The sequence below is a fragment of the Bubalus kerabau genome, chromosome X, assembly GCF_029407905.1.
Source record: "Bubalus kerabau isolate K-KA32 ecotype Philippines breed swamp buffalo chromosome X, PCC_UOA_SB_1v2, whole genome shotgun sequence".
Classification (NCBI taxonomy): domain Eukaryota; kingdom Metazoa; phylum Chordata; class Mammalia; order Artiodactyla; family Bovidae; genus Bubalus; species Bubalus kerabau.
This window is the reverse complement of record NC_073647.1, coordinates 39668091-39686286: the sequence shown is the minus strand read 5'-3', so window position 1 is coordinate 39686286 and position 18196 is coordinate 39668091. Positions and strand designations below refer to the sequence as shown.

The following is an 18196-nucleotide window of genomic DNA, read 5'->3' as shown; positions in this document are numbered from 1 at the left end:
AGTGAGATCTAGGAGTTGGTGATGGACATGGAAGCCTGGCATGCTGCAGTCCATGGATCACAAAGAGTTGGACACAACTGAGCAACTTAACTGAACTGAACTGATTTAAAAAGAAAATCAAAGGTAAACATAAATTTGGGGGAGTGTTTATCACTTTCAGGTGAGGCGGGACAGGGACACAGGAAAAATAAAAGAATAAAGGTACCTGCAAAGGACTTGGGAATCTTCTGCTTCCTAAATTGATTTTCAAGTTGTTAGGTGTTCATTTTATTTTTAGCCTCGAAGGCAATGGCACCCCACTCCAGTACTCTTGCCTGGAAAATCCCATGGATGGAGGAGCCTGGTAGGCTGCAGTCCATGGGGTCGCTAAGAGTCGTACACGACTGAGCGACTTCGCTTTCACTTTTCACTTTCATGCATTGGAGAAGGAAATGGCAACCCACTCCAGTGTTCTTGCCTGGAGAATCCCAGGGACGGGGGAGCCTGGTGGCTGCCGTCTATGGGGTCACACAGAGTCGGACATGACTGAAGTGACTTAGCATAGCATAGCATTGTACAAAACTGTCATTCTTTGCTATGTACTAACTTTTTGTTAGATGATGGAAACAAACATTTACTAAAGACAATATTCATATTGTGGAAAACATTTGAAAACTTAAATTTGCAAACATAATATTCCCTGTTTCAACTGGCAGTACTTTGAAGAGATAACATAGAATTGTTAGTTAAAAGCTTTGCATGTTTGACCACATAAGTTGTGCTCTCTAAGATAAAATCAAGTTTCATGTTTGATCAACAAACTTAATGAAACGAAAATGTGTACTGCTTGAAGAATCATGGTATTTTCTATAATTTTCTGAACATCTGTGTTTTAAGGATGAACTTGCATAAATGTTAAAAAAGCAAAAGAGGCTATATTTATTCAAAAGCACTATCCATTGCTCATTATAAGCTTTTGTTTTTTAAATGTGTACAAGTTTGTTTCAAAGTCACTGGATCCTCAGATGTTTTGAAAAGAACAAAAAGAATGAAAACAAATTTTGAGGTAGAAGAGAACAGATGAAACAGCTTCAGAAGTACATAAAAGGCAAAATAAAATAAAAAGTAAATGATAAGAATAAATAAAAAGAAACTTAAAAAAAAGAAACATAAATCAACATAAAATAAAACAAAATAATCAAATAAAAATAAAGAAACATAAAGCTAATAAAAATAAAATTAAAAAAAAAGAAAAAGGAAAATTACAATAGTACTACTGATTGTTTCAACAGCGAGGCTTCATCCTTTTCGAATCTTAGAGTAAGTAATTTGAAATTTTAAATAAATAAGCTTACATTTATTTACTCTGGTTCTAGAACTATTCTCAGGCTATGACTGAATTCACTGCTGGTCATAATTATTTATCAGCTCTCTAATGTGAGCCAGCTTGTTGTAGAGATATTGGCATCTGAGTTTTTCTTTAAAATAATTGTGATTCATCCGTTTCATCTTCTGATATTCTAGTGAGATTTTTTTATTAATATCTTCATATTCTCTTGAATCTGGAGGAAACTTCTCCTTTTGTGACGTTAGATAAACAAATATTTTAGAAAAAGGCATCAACTTTTCATGTAAGGCCTTATATTCCTCATAATCTACTCTAAATTCCTTCTCATAACGCTCACGTTGCTCAGAGGAAATTATAGTGACGTAGCTAGTCAGAAAATCTGGAAGCTCAGATGTTGAACAAGTCTTCCCAGTGGGAGTGCAAACCTTTGCAACTTCTTCACTTGAATTTGGTTTTGCACCTTCATCTTGTCTTTCACTATCTGTCTGCTGTTTCTCCAAAATCTTAATACTGTACTCTTTGCATTTTGCTTTATATTCTGTAAATTTGTATTTGAATTCCTCACTAGTCAGTGAATGCTGTTTCTCCATATGCTTCGGATACTTCATTGTAACTGAAATAGAGGTTACTGTTTGCACAGAGTGTTTATTCTGCTGGCACTCAAAAATTCTACTGCTTTGACTAAACCTGTCAACAGGTGGGTCTTGAGTCTCAGGTCCTTCTGTAATGCTAGAATAACTACACTTAGAATAGACAGGCTGAAGATAATTTGAAGTCGGAAGGTGGATGTTCGGCAATGATGGAGAGCTAAGATTGGTGGTAGATTCAGAGTATGGTGGGTGACCCATGGCAGATATTTCACTAGTGTTATTCAAACAATCACTTGATGCTGGCTGTTGTTTAGTTGTCAGGTGAGATATTCTAACTTTTTTGTTCTTTGAATAATCAATGTCAGCTGAATTGTAAAGTTGTTCCTGAGAATGAAAAGATATTTCATCTGTACTAGAATCTATAGAAAATTGTGGATGGTCGGTGCCAGTAACATTGAGAAGTGGATATACTTTTCTGGAAAGCACTAACTCCAATGTCTGCCTGTCCACCTCATTGTACCCAGGCCAGTCTTTTTGGAGCTCTTTAAAAACACAATTCTTTAAAGAATATGAACGATTCTGAGTATTCAGATGAGCTACTTCCTGCAAAATTTTTCCAAGGGAGTCCTTCTCCTCTTCAGTCATTCCGTCTCTCTGAAGTCGAACAAGAAGTTCATGTTTCTTGTAGTCCTTCAGTGCTAATAAGTGAATAACCCTGTCCCGATAGGTTCGTGCATGAACACTATAGGGCACGCGTGATTTACGGATTGTGTAAGCCAGGTTCATAGGAGTTGTTCTTTTTCTCTCAGGCACTGGATCTGGAATGACTTGAGGTGCTTTCCGAATTGGCACTGTGTTTGCTACACATGGTCTTACGTACTTTGGTTTGTTGTATGATTTCTTGTCTGCCTGGCTTTTTCTCACTTGCATCAAGAGCTCAGAGTAGATTGCTGTACAGTCTATCTCGTTTTCTTGCATCTGATACAAGCAACTGGGCTGCAAAGGATAACAGCTGGAGACATCTTGTTGCATATGGTCTTGATGGTTGTCTTTATTCACATTTGACAACTGAAAGTGAAATCTGTATCCTTTAGCAGGTGAAGTGTCTGGGGGAATTTTCATAAGCTCTGGGAGTCCTTGGAACGGAAGATAAGACTGAGGCATTACTGAGTTTCCATGGTTGCCACTGGAATCAGTTGCCTGAATGGCTGGCCTGGAAAGCTGCCTGGGTAGCACAGAGCCATGGGCTTGCCTTGGCTCTATACAGTCTGCCTCATCCACTGCCACCTCTCTTTCCTGAAGCACCACTTCCCCCACTTCTCTGCCTCTGGAAGCTTTCATATAGTCATATCTGTAAAGATCAAAGTTTACACAGTAAAATACTTCAGAAAAGAATGCCTTTCTTTGGCTGAAAATGTTTCTCTTAGGCTGTTGTTTATAAAACTAAGAGACTTTTCGCCCATGTAACAAAAGCAAGAAGTGCCTGGTTGACATAGAACTTGGAGAGGTAAATATGATGGAAAGATCTAATCACTCTCCTATGTTTTTCCTTTCACATTTTTCATTCCTCTTCAGGAGGAACTGTTAACCTTAAGTGGAAAGTGCTGAATTATTCTCTGAGCTCAGTACATAATCTCTTCCCAGTAAACCCAACATCAAGCAGAAGTACTTAATGGGAGGATTAACAGAGGTCTCAAGCTTATGGAAACTAGAGAGGGCTTCCACATAGTATAATTAATATTAATTTCTCCTTGCATTTACTCTGACATGCACGTGGGCTGTTGAATCCTCCTTGGAATTGGAGCCTGCCCTACCAACAGGCGATCTCACTTGATAGCTAAACACACTATTTTGTTTAAATAGTGGGTAAAAGCCAACAGTTCAGAGGTGCTCATTTCTCTTTCTCAACTATCACCAATGAGTAGAAGGACTTTTCAGCTCCTTAGCTTGCCCCTTCTGTGCATTATTCTGCTTATTTGCATTCTTCCTAAAGATGATCCTTAACAGATCACAGGGTTACCCAGGTAAAATTGCCCATGCTGAAATAAATCTTGCAGCCACTCATGCTAAAGACATACAGTGGAATTACTGAATGCACACAGATTATAAGAAATTCCAACCAGTTCCAACAAATTTCACACTAAAAAAATATAAGGCACAATTCTCCCTCCTCAATGTCTTCACATTCCTAGCCCATCTTATTCTCAGATTTGTCAACCTTTACTGATGGCAGCATCTTTCACCTTATCACACAACTAGAAAACCTCAACGTCATCTTCTGCTACTCCCTCAAATATACTTCTCATTAATTTCCCTCCAAAACAATTATTAAGCCACCAAATATATCATTCATCCAATAGATAGCTATCTAATATCTATCATGTGCCCAACAGTACTCTAGATGCTTGGGAATATGGCAATGAACAAAACAGAAGCAAACAAAAATCCTTGTTCTCATACTGCTTACATTCTTACCAAGTCTTTCTGCATAACATTCAAATCCACCCCTTCCTCTCCCACACTACAGCTATTGTCCTAATTTAGGCCAAAAGTATCTTATCCAACATCATGTCCTCTCTTCCTAACTTGATTTCTTGCCTGCCATCTTTTCTTCTTTCTGTCTTCAAAATATCAACTATGATTCCAATCAACTGTACTCTAAAACAAGTCATAGTTCTCATTACTTAAAGAGTAAAATTAATGAAAATGTGCTCAATATCACTAATTATCAGGGAAATGCAAATCAAATCACAATGAGCACCTCAGACCTGTCAGAATAGCTATCATCTAAAAGACAAGAGATAACAAGTATTGGTCAGGATGTGTGGAAAAATGAACACTCATGAACTGTTGGTGGGACCATAAATTTGTACAATTACAATGAAAGACAGTATGGAAGTTCCTTAATCAGTTAAAAATAGAGCTACCATGTGATTCAGCAATCCCACTCCTGGGTATATAGTCAAAGGAAATGTGAATGACATCTCAAAGACATATCTCCACTCCCATGTCCATTGCAGCATTGTTCACAAAAGCAAAAACATAGAAACAACCTAAATGCCCATCATTTGTTGAGCAAATGAGGGCATCATCAATACTCTCTACTTGTCTCATTCATATTAGGTTCAGCCCATTAAATTTCTACTCATCCATCCATATGACCTTCCTCTACTCAAAACTAATACTTCCCTTCATGACAGTCCCAAAGCACAGTGGGTCTATGAAAAACACCACACATCTTATCATTTATTACTCATGTGTCTGTCTCCTCTACTAGATTCTGATTCCATACCTGTGGCAACTACATTCTACAAATTTGCATGACCCTTCTTTTTTGTCCCTAGTACCTCCCTCTAGAATTAGCAGGTGCAAAGTAGAAGGCACTCTCTAAAATATTTGTCAAAAGAATGACTAATAGTACCTTTGCTTTTCTCCTGGCAAAAATATATTACTGTCACACCAAGAGGTTAGATTAAGTCTGTTAATGACAGTGAGATGTTCTGTTCCTCTTTAAGAATTTTTTCATGTTCTTGTTAATGTCCCAGTATTTTTGTGTTTTAAAAAGTGAAATCACTGTTGCAGGGAGAATGCAAAATACTTCAGAAAAACCAATTAACTACTGAAATATATTCAGCCATATAATGTTCTAATGTATGTACAAATGCTTTTTTTTTTTATTCTTCTTGGAGACCTCTAGTAGGCACAGAAAGTAATAATATATCCTTCACTATCTTTATGCAAAATCTGGAAGAATAAAATACTTCTAGGATAGTTCTATTCCCACAGGAAATAACAACAAAAAAATATTACTTAGTAAGAGACTGGAAAGGGAGGCATAAATATCAAAATAGTACTAACATACATAAAAGAAGACTTGAAAACATGAAGAAAGATTTCATGATTTCTGAAAAGATAACTGAATATTGTAAAGATGTCAAATATTTCCAAATTATTACATGCATTTAGTAAAATCACAATAAAAACTTCAGCAGGATTATTTTCTTTAAATCTATCAAAATTATTATAAAATTCAACTGCAAGAAGAGTGAAAAGAATTTCCACAAGGGAGCTGATAACATGAAGCTACAATAAGACAGTAAGGAACTATCATAACACTTTGAAAATGAGTAGAAGTGAACATATATCTGACATAGCCCAAGAATTTATTTAATAAATCATTTAAAAGACCACCAGTAATAAATGTAGAAGGGTAGATCATTGCATGAACACTGCTTAAACAAGTTATCAACATTTTAGAAAAAATACCAAATTCGAGTCTTCTTTCAAAACAATGTAAATTCCAATGTATCACAGAGTTAAAAAAAAAAAAGCTTAAATATACCAGAAATGCAACATTGTAAATTAACCATAGTTCAATACAAATATTTTTAAAATAATAATAAATGTTCATATACACACAAAATAAAACCATAATATAACAAAATAATTAGAAGTTAAATGTACTGGCAACAATAACATAGGAAAAAAATGAGCATAATTTATTGCATACACAATAATTGTCATATTAAAGTACACTAAAATTCTATCTCATTAAGGTCAAAAATTGGTATCAAAGTAAAGAAAGCTTGAGAAATAAAACTAGATTTCTCTGGAGGCACACAGGACTGTATAATAATTGCAACCCAAGTAGGAATGCTGAAAAGTTATTTGTATAGGCTTTAAGAAAAAGCTAATCGATCAAATTATTGAATACTATCCTAACTTTCTTATTAAGTAGGTAGCAGTAATAAATTATATTCTAAAAATTGACTTTCTCTTCCAGAGGTCCCAAGATGGTGGAGGAATAGGAGAGACCACTTTCTCCCCAACAAATTCATCACAAGCTCATTTGAAAGTTGAGCAACTTCCACAAAACAACTTCTGAATGCTGGCAGAGGGCACTAGGCACCCAGAAAGGCAGTCCAATCTCTTCAAGAGGAGGTAGTACAAAATATAAAAGACAAAAACAGAGACACAAAATTTAGTGACAGAGACTCATCCTTGGGAGGGAGTCGTGAGGAGGAAAAGTTTCCACACAGTAGGAAATCCCCTCACAGGTGTATGTAGGGGGAGTTTTGGAATCTCAGAGGGCAACATAACCAGGAGGAGAAAAAAAAAAAAAAAAAGCACAAAATACACACCTAACCACAACCACTAGGGGAGACAGAAAAGTGGCTCAGATGCTTGTGTCCACCACCAGTGAGTGGGGACTGGGCAAGGAGGAGCACACTCAATCATCAGTCCTTAGGGTAAGGACCAGGCCTGAATGCCATGAGGACAATCTGAGGCAGTAATGTGAGACAGCAACCCAAACCCTGGGATCACCAGAGAGACAAAAATAAAGGACCATTTCCACAAAAGGCTCTAAGGCCTCATGATGACCCCTGGTAGACTCACAGAACAAAGGATTGAGCAAACTGACTGCCATATAGGGCCCTACCTCCCAAAGGCAGAGAGGCAGTTGTGCAACAGCCAGAGCTAGAAGGCAAGGGGTTGCGGCAATCTTGTCCCAAGAGACTGCATCTTCCACCAAACTGTGAGCAGGCTCCCAGTTGCTAACCATATCTTCCTAGGATCCTGGACCATTGACATCTGCCAGGAGTGTCAGAGCCTGAGATGAGCCCCCAGAAAAGACACATGGCACACCTGGGACTGTGCTCTCATGGCACACCCAGGAAACTAAGTGTCCAGGACCAGGGAGGTGAATAAGATGGATGGCCCACCTGGGACAGTGTGCTTGCCAAGCACCCAGTCAACTGAGCTGTACGGAGCTGGGAAGGGCACAAAATGCACAGCCCATCTGGGTCTGTGCCCCTGTGAAGCACATGAGAACCTGAGTGCTTAGTCCTGGGAACTGCATGAAATGCAGGGCCCACTTGGGACAGTGCCCCTGCAGAGTACCCTGGAGCCTGACCAGTGTAGACCTGGGAAGTACACACTTCATTGGGCTGTGGCAAACCCAGTGTGGTCCATCCACTGCGAACACTACCCACACATGCCAGCAGTATTTGTTTGCAGTGTTCCTCCCTCCCCACAACACAACTGAACAAGTGAGTCTAAATAAGTGGCCACCTTCACCTGCTAGTGTCAGGGCAGCAATTAGAAACGGAAGAGACTTGCAAACAGAGGAAGCCAAAATAAACGAAGGGGGAACTGCTCTGGAAGTGACAGATGCATCAGATTAAAACCCTGCATTTAATACTGGAGATTGTGCATTTGAGGGGCACCTATAGACCTTGAGAACAAGTACAAGCTGGAACAAGAGACTGTCTGACACTGAACTGACTCCACACTGCCCACAACAGCTCCAGAGAAATTCCTAGATGTATTTTTACTATTATCACTTATTAATTTTTTTAAATTTAGTTCTTTATTACTTCTTTAACTTTCATTTTTATAGCCTACTATTACCTATCCAAAAAAACCTTATTTTTAAAAACAAATTCCACATATTTTAAAAATTGTTTGTGATTATGTTTTGTATTTTTTATGTTGTATTTTTGAGAGTCTAACATTTATTCTAGGTTTCTAATCTCTGCTTCTTGACATTTCTTTATCAATCTTTTACCTCTAAGAATTTAATTTTCAGTATCAATTTTCCGTGAGGGATTTGATAACCAACTTGATTGCTCTCTCCCCTTTTGACTCTCCCTTTTCTACTCCAGGTCACCACTATCTCCTTCCTTCCTCTTCTTTTCTCTATATAACTCTGTGGATCTCTCTGGGTGTTCCTGGCTGTGGAGAATTGTTTTGCAAATAACCTAGGGGTTTTATCTTCTAGGCTATATGGATGGAGAAGTCTTGAGGCTACTGTAGGAGGAGGACTGAAAGCCAGAAGCAGGAGGCTTAACTACAAAACTTTAGAACAATCAGAGAACTCCTGACTCCAAGTAACATTAATAGACAAGAGCTCACTCAAAAGTCTCCACACCTACACTGAAACCAAGCTCCAGCCAAGAGCCAACAAGTACCAGTGAAAGACACACCATGTTAATTCTCCAGCAAAACAGTAACATAACCCTGAACATGAAAAGATGGGCTGCCCAAAGCCATGCGAAACCTATAGACATCCCAAAACTCACTACTTGATACATTACTGCACTCCAGAGAGAATACATCCAGCTCCATCCACCAGAACACAGACACAAGCTTCCCCAACCAGAAAACCCTGACAAGCCACTAGTGCAACCCCACCCACAGGGAGCAGACTCCACAATTAAGGGGAGCCATGAACTTACAGCCTGCAGAAATGGAACCCCAAACACAGCAATCCAAACAAAATGAAAAGGCAGAGAAATATTCAGCAGGTGAAGGAACATGATAAAAACCCACCAAACCAAACAAAAGAGGAGGAGATAGGGAGTATACCTGAAAAAGAATTCAGAATAATCATAGTAAAGATGATTCAAAATCTTGAAAGCAAAATGGGGTTACAGATAAATAGACTAGAGACAAGTATTGAGAAGATGCAAGAATGTTTAGCAAGGACCTAGAAGAAATAATGAAGACTCAATCAATAATGAATAATGCAATAACTGAGAGCAAAAGCACTCTGGAGGGAACCAACTGTAGAATAACTGAGAGAAGAGAGGAAAATTGAGGTGGAAGAGAATGATGGAAATAAGTGAAATAGAGAGGAAAAAAGAATTAAAAGAAATGAAGACAATCTCACAGACTTCTGGGAAAATGTCAAACACCACAACATTCGAATCATAGGTGTCCCACAAAAAGACACAAAGAAAGGGCATGAGAAAATACTTGAGGAGATAATAGTTGAAAACTTCCCTAATATGGGGAAGAAAATAGCCACCCAAGCCCAAGAAATGCAGAGTCTCAAACAGGATAATCCCAGGGTGAAACACCCAAAGACACACATTAATCAAACTAACAAAGATCAAACACAAATACTAAAAGCAGCAAGGGAAAAGCAACAAATAACACACAAGGGGATACCCACAAGGATAACAGCTGATCTTTCAATAGAAACCCTTCAGGCCAGCAGGGAATGGAAGGACATACTTAAACTGATGAAAGAAAATCCTACAACCAAGATTTTTTACAGACAAGAAAAAGCTGAGAGGATTCAGCACCACCAAACCAGCTCTTCAACAAAAGATAAAGGATTTTCTCTAGACAGGAAACACAGACAAGGTTTACAAAAATGAACCCAAAACAACAAAGTCAATGGTAAAGGGATGCTACTGCTGCTGCTAAGTTGCTTTAGTTGTGTCCGACTTTGTGCGACCCCATAGACAGCAGCCCACCAGGTTCTGCCATCACTGGGACTCTCCAGGCAAGAACACTGGAGTGGGTTGCCATTTCTTTCTCTAATGCATGAAAGTGAAAGTGAAGTCGGTCAGTCATGTCTGACTCTTAGCGACTCCATGGGCTGCAGCCTACCAGGCTCCTCCATCCATGGGATTTTCCAGGCAAGAGTACTGGAGTAGGGTGCCATTGCCTTCTCTGGGTAAAGGGATAATACTTATCAATAATTACCTTAAACATAGACAGGTTACATGCTCCAACCAAAAGACAAAGACTGACCGAATGGATACAAAAACAAGACCCCTTCATATGCTGTCCACAAGAGACCCACCTCAAACCTAGTGACACACACAGACTGAAAGCAAAGGGCTGGAAAAACTTATTTCATGAAAATGGGGAGCAAAAGAAAGCAGGAGCAGCAATACTCATATCAGATAAAACAGACTTTGAAATAAAGACTGTGATAAGAGACAGAGAAGGACACTACGTAATGATCAAAGGATTAATCCAAGAAGAAGATACAACAATTATAAATATATATGAACACCTCAATACACAAGGCAAATGCTAACAAGTGTATAAGTGACACGATAATAATGGGGGGACTTTAATGGGGGATAATAATGGGGGACTTTAATACCTCACTCACAACTTTGGATAGTTCAACCAAACAGAAAATTAGCAAGGAAACAGAATCTCTAAATGATACAATGGGCCAGTTAGACTTAATTTATATCTATAGGGCATTTCACCCAAAAACAGTGGAATTCTACTTTTTCTCACATGCACAAGGAACATTCTCCAGGATAGATCACATCCTGGGCCATAAATTTAGCTTTGGTAAATTTTTAAAAATTGAAATCATTTCAAGCATCTTTTCTGATCATATGGTGTTAAGATTAGATATCAACTACAGGAAAAAACCAGTCCATTCTGAAGGAGATCAGCCCTGGGATTTCTTTGGAGGGAATGATGCTAAAGCTGAAACTCCAGTACTTTGGCCACCTCATGCGAAGAGTTGACTCATTGGAAAAGACTCTGATGCTGGGAGGGATTGAGGGCAGGAGGAGAAGGGGACGACCGAGGATGAGATGGCTGGATGGCATCCCTGACTCGATGGACGTGAGTCTGGGTGAACTCCGGGAGTTGGTGATGGACAGGGAGGCCTGGCGTGCTGCGATTCATGGGGTTGCAAGGAGTTGACATGACTGAGCGACTGAACTGAACTGAACTGACAGGGAAAAAAAAACTATTAAAAATACAAACATATGGAGGCTAAACAACACACTTCTGAATAACCAACGGATCACAGAAGAAATCAAAAAGGAAATCAAATTATGCATATAAACAAATGAAAATGAAACCACGACAACCCAAAACATATGGGATTCAGTAAATGCAGTGTTAGGAGGGAGGTCCATAGTGATATCAGTCTACCTCAAGAACAAGAGAAACATCAAATAAACAACCTAACTTTACAACTAAAGCAACTAAAAAAAAGAAGAAAAGAACTCCAAAGTTAGTAGAAGGAAAGAAATAATAAAAATCAGACCAGAAATAAGTGAAAAAGAAATGAAGGAGACTGTAGTAAAAATCAGCAAAACTGAAAGCTGGTTCTTTGAGAAGATAAAATAGACAAACTGTTAGCCAGACTCATCAAGAGAAAAAGGGAGAAGAATCAAATCAATAAAATTAGAAATGAAAATGGAGAAAACATAACAGACAACACAGAAATACAAAAGATCGTAAGAGACTACTATGAGCAATTTGGGAGATAGGGACAAATTCTTAGAAAAGTATAACCTTCCAAAACTGAACCAGGAAGAAAGAAAATCTTAACAGACCCATCACAAGCATGGAAATCGAAGCTATAATTAAAAATCTTCCAAATATACAAAAGCCCAGGACCAGATGGCTTCTCAGGTGAATTCTACCAAAAATTTAGAGAAGAGCTAAAACATATCCTACTCAAAATCTTCCAGAAAATTGCAGAGGAAGGTAAACTGCCAAACTCATTCTATGAGGCCACCATTACCTTAATACCAAAACCAGACAAAGATGCCCCCCAAAAAGAAAACTACAGGCCAATATCACTGATGAACATAGGTGCAAAAAATTCTCAACAAAATTCTAGTAAACAGAATCCATCAACACAGTTAAAAGATCATACACCATGACCATGTGGGCTTTATCCCAGGGACACAAGGATTTTTCACTATTCACAGATCAATCAATGTGATACACCATATTAACAAATTAAAAGATAAACAACATATGATTATCTCAATAGATGCAAAGAAAGCCTTTGACAAAATTAAAAACCCATTTATGATATAAAACTCTCCAGAAAGCAGGCATAGAAGGAGTATACCTCAACATAACAAAAGCCATATATGAAAAACCCACAGCAAACTTTATCCTCAATGGCAAAAATTTAAAACCATTTTCTCTAAAATCAAGAAAAAGACAAGGGAGCCCACTCTCACCACTATTATTCAACATAGTTTTGGAAATCCTAGCCATAGCAATCAGAGAAGAAAATGAAGTAAAAGGAGTCCAGATTGGAAAAGAAGTAAACTATCACTCTTTGCAGATGACATGATCCTCTATATAGAAAACACTAAAGACACCACCAGAAAATTACTAGAGCTAATCAATGAATATAGTAAAGTTTCAGGATATAAAATTAACACACAGAAATCCCTTGCATTCCTATACACTTGCAATGAGAAAACAGAAAGAGAATTTAAGGAAATAATCCCACTCACCATTGCAACAAAAAGAATAAAATACTTAGGAAAAATTTTACCTAAAGAAACAAAAGATCTACATATGTAAAAAACTATACAACACTGATGAAAGAAATCAAAGATGACACAAATCGATGGAGAAATATATCATGTTCTTGCTTCGGAAGATTCAATATAGTGAAAATGAGTATACTACCCAAAGCAATCTATAGTCAGTGCAATCCCTATCAAGCTACCAAAGGTATTTCTCACAGGACTATAACAAATAATTTCACAATTTGTATGGAAACACAAAAAACCTCGAATATCCAAAGCAATCCTGAGAAAGAAGAATGGAACTGGAGGAATCAACCTGCCTGACTTCAGACTACACTACAAAGGTACAGTCATCTAGACAGTATGGTACTGGCACAAAGACAGAAATATAGATCAATGGAACAAAATAGAAAGCCCAGAGATAAACCCACACACCTATGGACACCTTATCTTCGACAAAGGATGCAAAAATATACAATGGAGAAAAGACAATCTTTTTAACAAGTGGTGCTGGGAAAACTGGTCAACCACTTGTAAAAGAATGAAACTAGAACACTTTCTAACATCATACATAAAAATAAACTCAAAATGGATTAAAGATATAAATGTAAGACCAGATACTATAAAACTCTTATAGGAACAGATAGGCAGGACACTCTCTGACATAAATCACAGCAAGATCCTCTATGAACCACCACCTCCCAGAGTAATGGAAATAAAAACAAAAATAAACAAATAGGACCTAATTAAACTTAAAAGCTTTTGCACAATGAAGGAAACTATAAGTAAGGTGAAAAGGCAGCCTTCTGAATGTGAGAAAATAATACCAAACAAAACAACTGACAAATAATTAATCTCCTAAATATAGAAGCAGCTCATGCAGCTCAATACCAGAAAACTAAACAACCCGATCAAAAAATGGGCCAAAGAACTAAACAGACATTTCTCCAAAGACATACAGATGGCCAATACATGAAAAGATGCTTAACATCACTCATTATCAGAGAAATGCAAATCAAAACCACAACGAGGTACCATCTCATGCCAGTCAGAATGGCTTCCATCTAAATGTTTATAAACAATAAATGCTGGAGAGGGTGTGGAGAAAACTTACACTGTTGGTGGAAATGCAAACTAGTACAGCTACTATGGGGAACAGTGTGGAGATTCCTTAAAACCTGAAAATAGAATTGCCATATGACCCAGCAAACCCACTGCTATGCATACACACCAAGGAAACCAGAATTGAAAGAAACACATGTACCCCAATGTTCACTGCAGCACTGTTTACAGTAGCTAGGACATGCAAGCAAGTTAGATGTCCATCGGCTGATGAATGGATGAGCTAGTTGTGGTGCATATACACAATGAAATATTACTCAGCTTTAAAAAAGAACACATTTGAGTCAGTTCTAATGAGGTGGATTAAACTGTAGCCTATTATACAGAGTGAAGTAAGTCAGAAAGACAAACACCAGTACAGTATATTAATGCATATATATGGAATTTAGAAAGCTGGTAATGATGACCCTATATGCAAGACAGCAAAAGAGACACAGATGTAAAGAAGATTTTTGGAGTATGTGTGAGAAGGTAAAGGTGGGACGATTTAAGAGAATAGCATTGAAACATGTGTATTACCATATGTAAAATAGATGACCATGGCAAGATTGATGCATGAAGCAGGGCACTCAAAGCTGGTGCTCTGGGACAACCCAGAGGGATGGGGTGAAGAGGGATGTGGGAAAGGGTTTCAGGATGGAAGGACACATGTACACCTGTGGTTGATTCATGTCAATTTATAGCAAAAACCACCACAATATTGTAGAGTAATTATCCAGCATCCAGTTAAAATAAATTATTTTTTAATTTAAAAATAATTGAATTTCTCTTAAAGTGTCTAGCTTGCCTTGTTATTACCATGGAATAGATGTTTAGTTCACAAGGCACTGTGTGATTTGTTGAGATGACAAGCAAAATGACTACACATTAATGTGTTTTGAAAGGCAACTAGACAATCACTGTCCCATTTTGTCAAGCCATTCATAATTCTACCCTGCTGCTGCTGCTGCTAAGTTGCTTCAGTCGTGTTCGACTCTGTGCGACCCCATAGACGGCCTCCCACCAGGCTCCCCCGTCCCTGGGATTCTCCAGGCAAGCACACTGGAGTGGGTTGCCATTTCCTTCTCCAATGCATGAAAGTGAAAAGTGAAAGTGAAGTCACTCAGTCGTGTCCGACTCCCAGAGACCCCATAGACTGCAGCCCACCAGGCTTCTCCGTCCATGGGATTTTCCAGGCAAGAGTACTGGAGTGGGGTGCCATTGCCTTCTCCGATAATTCTACCCTGCTCTCCAGCAAATGCTGAAGCAGCTAATATGACAAAACATTATGAATCGATCTTAGTATGCTTTGGTGATGCTTCAAAACCTGCCTTTGACCACCGTGCTTCACTCCAGTCAATCTAACAAGGCTGCCAAACTCTAAACTCTGGGCAGTCCTCTGTAAGAGAGTAGGCACCATGGGGAGCTATTCCTCCCCCCTTACATCAGGTATCCTCGATCTTACTGATATCCATCCCATACCATTTACTAGTTTTGTAGTCAAACAGAGTAGTAACCCGTTAGATCCAGTCTGAATCATTTGCCAGTTATCAAACCTCTTCAGACCTGGCCTAGTTTAGGACTAAATTCTCCCATTTCTCACCTATCCATTGTCCTGATCCAAATTCTGAGCTCCAGGAGAGCTCTACTATCTCCTCCATGTGTCTTCACACTGTTATGAACTTCGTTTGGTACAGAACCAAGTACAATCCTTTCCTTCTAGAACTCTGACATCACAGGGAGCAGCCCCTCTCTAGCATGACTCATCTTCCACCTTAAAGTGAAACCCCCTTTTCCTATAAGATGCTGTTTATCTACAACCCTTTCAAAATGAGCCCACTTCTTTTCTCTGACTCTTTGTACCTATGAGTTGGAAAATTAGAATATTTTCTTCCTTGCTTTCTAGTGATAATAGGAGAACAACTGATTGCATGGGGAGCTGTGCCTCCTCCCTTACACCAGGTATCCTAGATCTTACTGATATCCATCCTATATCATTTACTAGTTTTGTAGTCAGAGTAGTAACCAGTTAGATCCAGTCTGAATAATCTGCCAGTTATCAATCCTCTTCAGACCTGGCCTAGTTTAGGACTAATTCTCCCATTTCTCACCTATCCATTGTCCTGATCCAAATTCTGAGCTCCAGGAGAGCTCTACTATCTCCTCCATGTGTCTTCACACTGTTATGAACTTCGTTTGGTACGGAACCAAGTACAATCCTTTCCTTCTAGAACTCTGACATCACAGGGAGCAGCCTCTCTCTAGCATGACTCATCTCCCACCTTAAAGTGAAACCCCCTTTTCCTATAAGATGCTGTTTATCTACAACCCTTTCAAAATGAGCCCACTTCTTTTCTCTGACTCTTTGTACCTATGAGTTGGTAAATTAGAATATTTTCTTCCTTGCTTTCTAGTGTTAGTGATAGGAAAACAATCAATTACTCATTCACTCATGAAGTTACCCCCTCTGCTGAGGTACAAACCAGCTAGTTATAATCCTTATACCATAAAACTCCTAACTCTGGTCTACTCTCTCTGGTTTACTCACAGCACTCTTTTCTCAGGAATATTGGCTTCAGCCATACTGACTTTTCTTTGTTTCCCTAAAACATACCAGTCTCATTCCTACCTTGAGGACTCTGTATATTCTGGTTCCATGCTGGCTGTATTCTCATTACCAATCTGCCTCCTATGCCTCCACAGACAACTCTCTCTGTCAGCAAAGCCTGTAGTCATTTTTTTTAGTCCCAGTTTAAGCACTCTTAATAAAGTATCTATTAGTCAGGGACTCAGCAAGAAACAGATGGCATGTCCAAACTAGAATAATTAAAGAAGTTTAGGTTAACTAAGACACTATTTACAGACATGGACATATATAGGCAAATTTCAAGAGACTCCATACCCTAGGGCAACTAACACCACTACAGCAGGAGACAAGGTAGGAGGGAATTAAATGGTAAGTGTGACATGGAGAAGCACAGATAGTCAAGGAACAAAACCAGCCCAAGACAATCATGTGAGGAGGGAGCTAGAGAAATGAATATATCTACCTTTTTATCCTGTCTTGTTCTATTCTACCAAACAATCCCCACTAGCCAAACTCTACCAGAAATTAGAGCACACTGTGTATTCCATACAGGTCAGCTTCCTGTAACAGAGCAGATCTTCACTGATACTCTGGAACAAATCAGTTTTCCCTATTAAACACTATGTAGCACTCTGTATTTATTTTCTTTATAGATAACTAAGTATATATGTTGTCCTTTTAGTAAAAATACTCATCCTTAGGTATTAAATTATTGGAAGGAATTTTATATATTTTATAATATACAGTCTATACATTTTATAATACACAGCCTAATGTTTTAGCTCACAAATATGAATTTGTGACAGCATTCACATTTCTCTTGCTACATATATACCAGTGAAAGTGAAAGTCACCCAGTCGTGTCTGTCTCTTTGTGACCCCATGGACTATACAGTCCATGGAATTTTCCAGGCTAGAATACTGGAGTGAGTAGCCTTCCCCTTTTCCAGGGGATCTTCCCAAACCAAGGATCGAACTCAGGTCTCCTGCATTGCAGGCATACTCTTTACCAGCTGAGCCACAAGGGAAGCCCAGTAGTCAATGCCAAAGTCCTCCACAACACTGCAGAACATGCTAATAACACTGATGGCTTCAAAAGGCAATATTTCCATCAAAATTTGAAGGCACAGACTTGTGTTTATTAGGCTCATGTTTCTGGGTATGCATATGCACTGATTATAGATTAACATTATTCTTTGTAATGTTTCTTGTTTTTTGATTCAGAATTTCATAGCTTTATGGAATAAATTCTTCTCTGTACTCAAATTCCTTTCCTTAAATTTTCCACAGTAATCTGCTACAGTGCTATGATATGTTTTCCTGAAAATACCATGAAATAGAATATAAGTCCACAAAGACATTTGGAAATGCCCTCTTGGAAGAAGTGTGTGGAGTTTGATTAATTCAGTACTTCTCTTGTGTAGAAACCATTTCATGGGAAGATTATGCCCCCACCTTTCTACCTCCCTGAAATTGCCTGACTCAGTGCTGAGATCCTTTTTCCGACCAAAGTCATGTTGTATCTTTTTCCCCCCTAATT

The 18196-nt window shown here is 38.5% G+C and overlaps 1 protein-coding gene across 1 annotated transcript; it reads right to left on the bottom strand.

Annotated features, from left to right (window-relative positions):
• Positions 1-1380: 1380 nt before the first annotated feature.
• LOC129639951 (RNA polymerase II elongation factor ELL2-like) lies at positions 1381-3258 on the bottom strand. Its single transcript, XM_055565246.1, has one exon. The coding sequence runs from the start codon at positions 3256-3258 to the stop codon at positions 1381-1383; it is 1878 nt and encodes a 625-aa protein (XP_055421221.1).
• Between the last annotated feature and the right edge of the window lie 14938 nt (positions 3259-18196).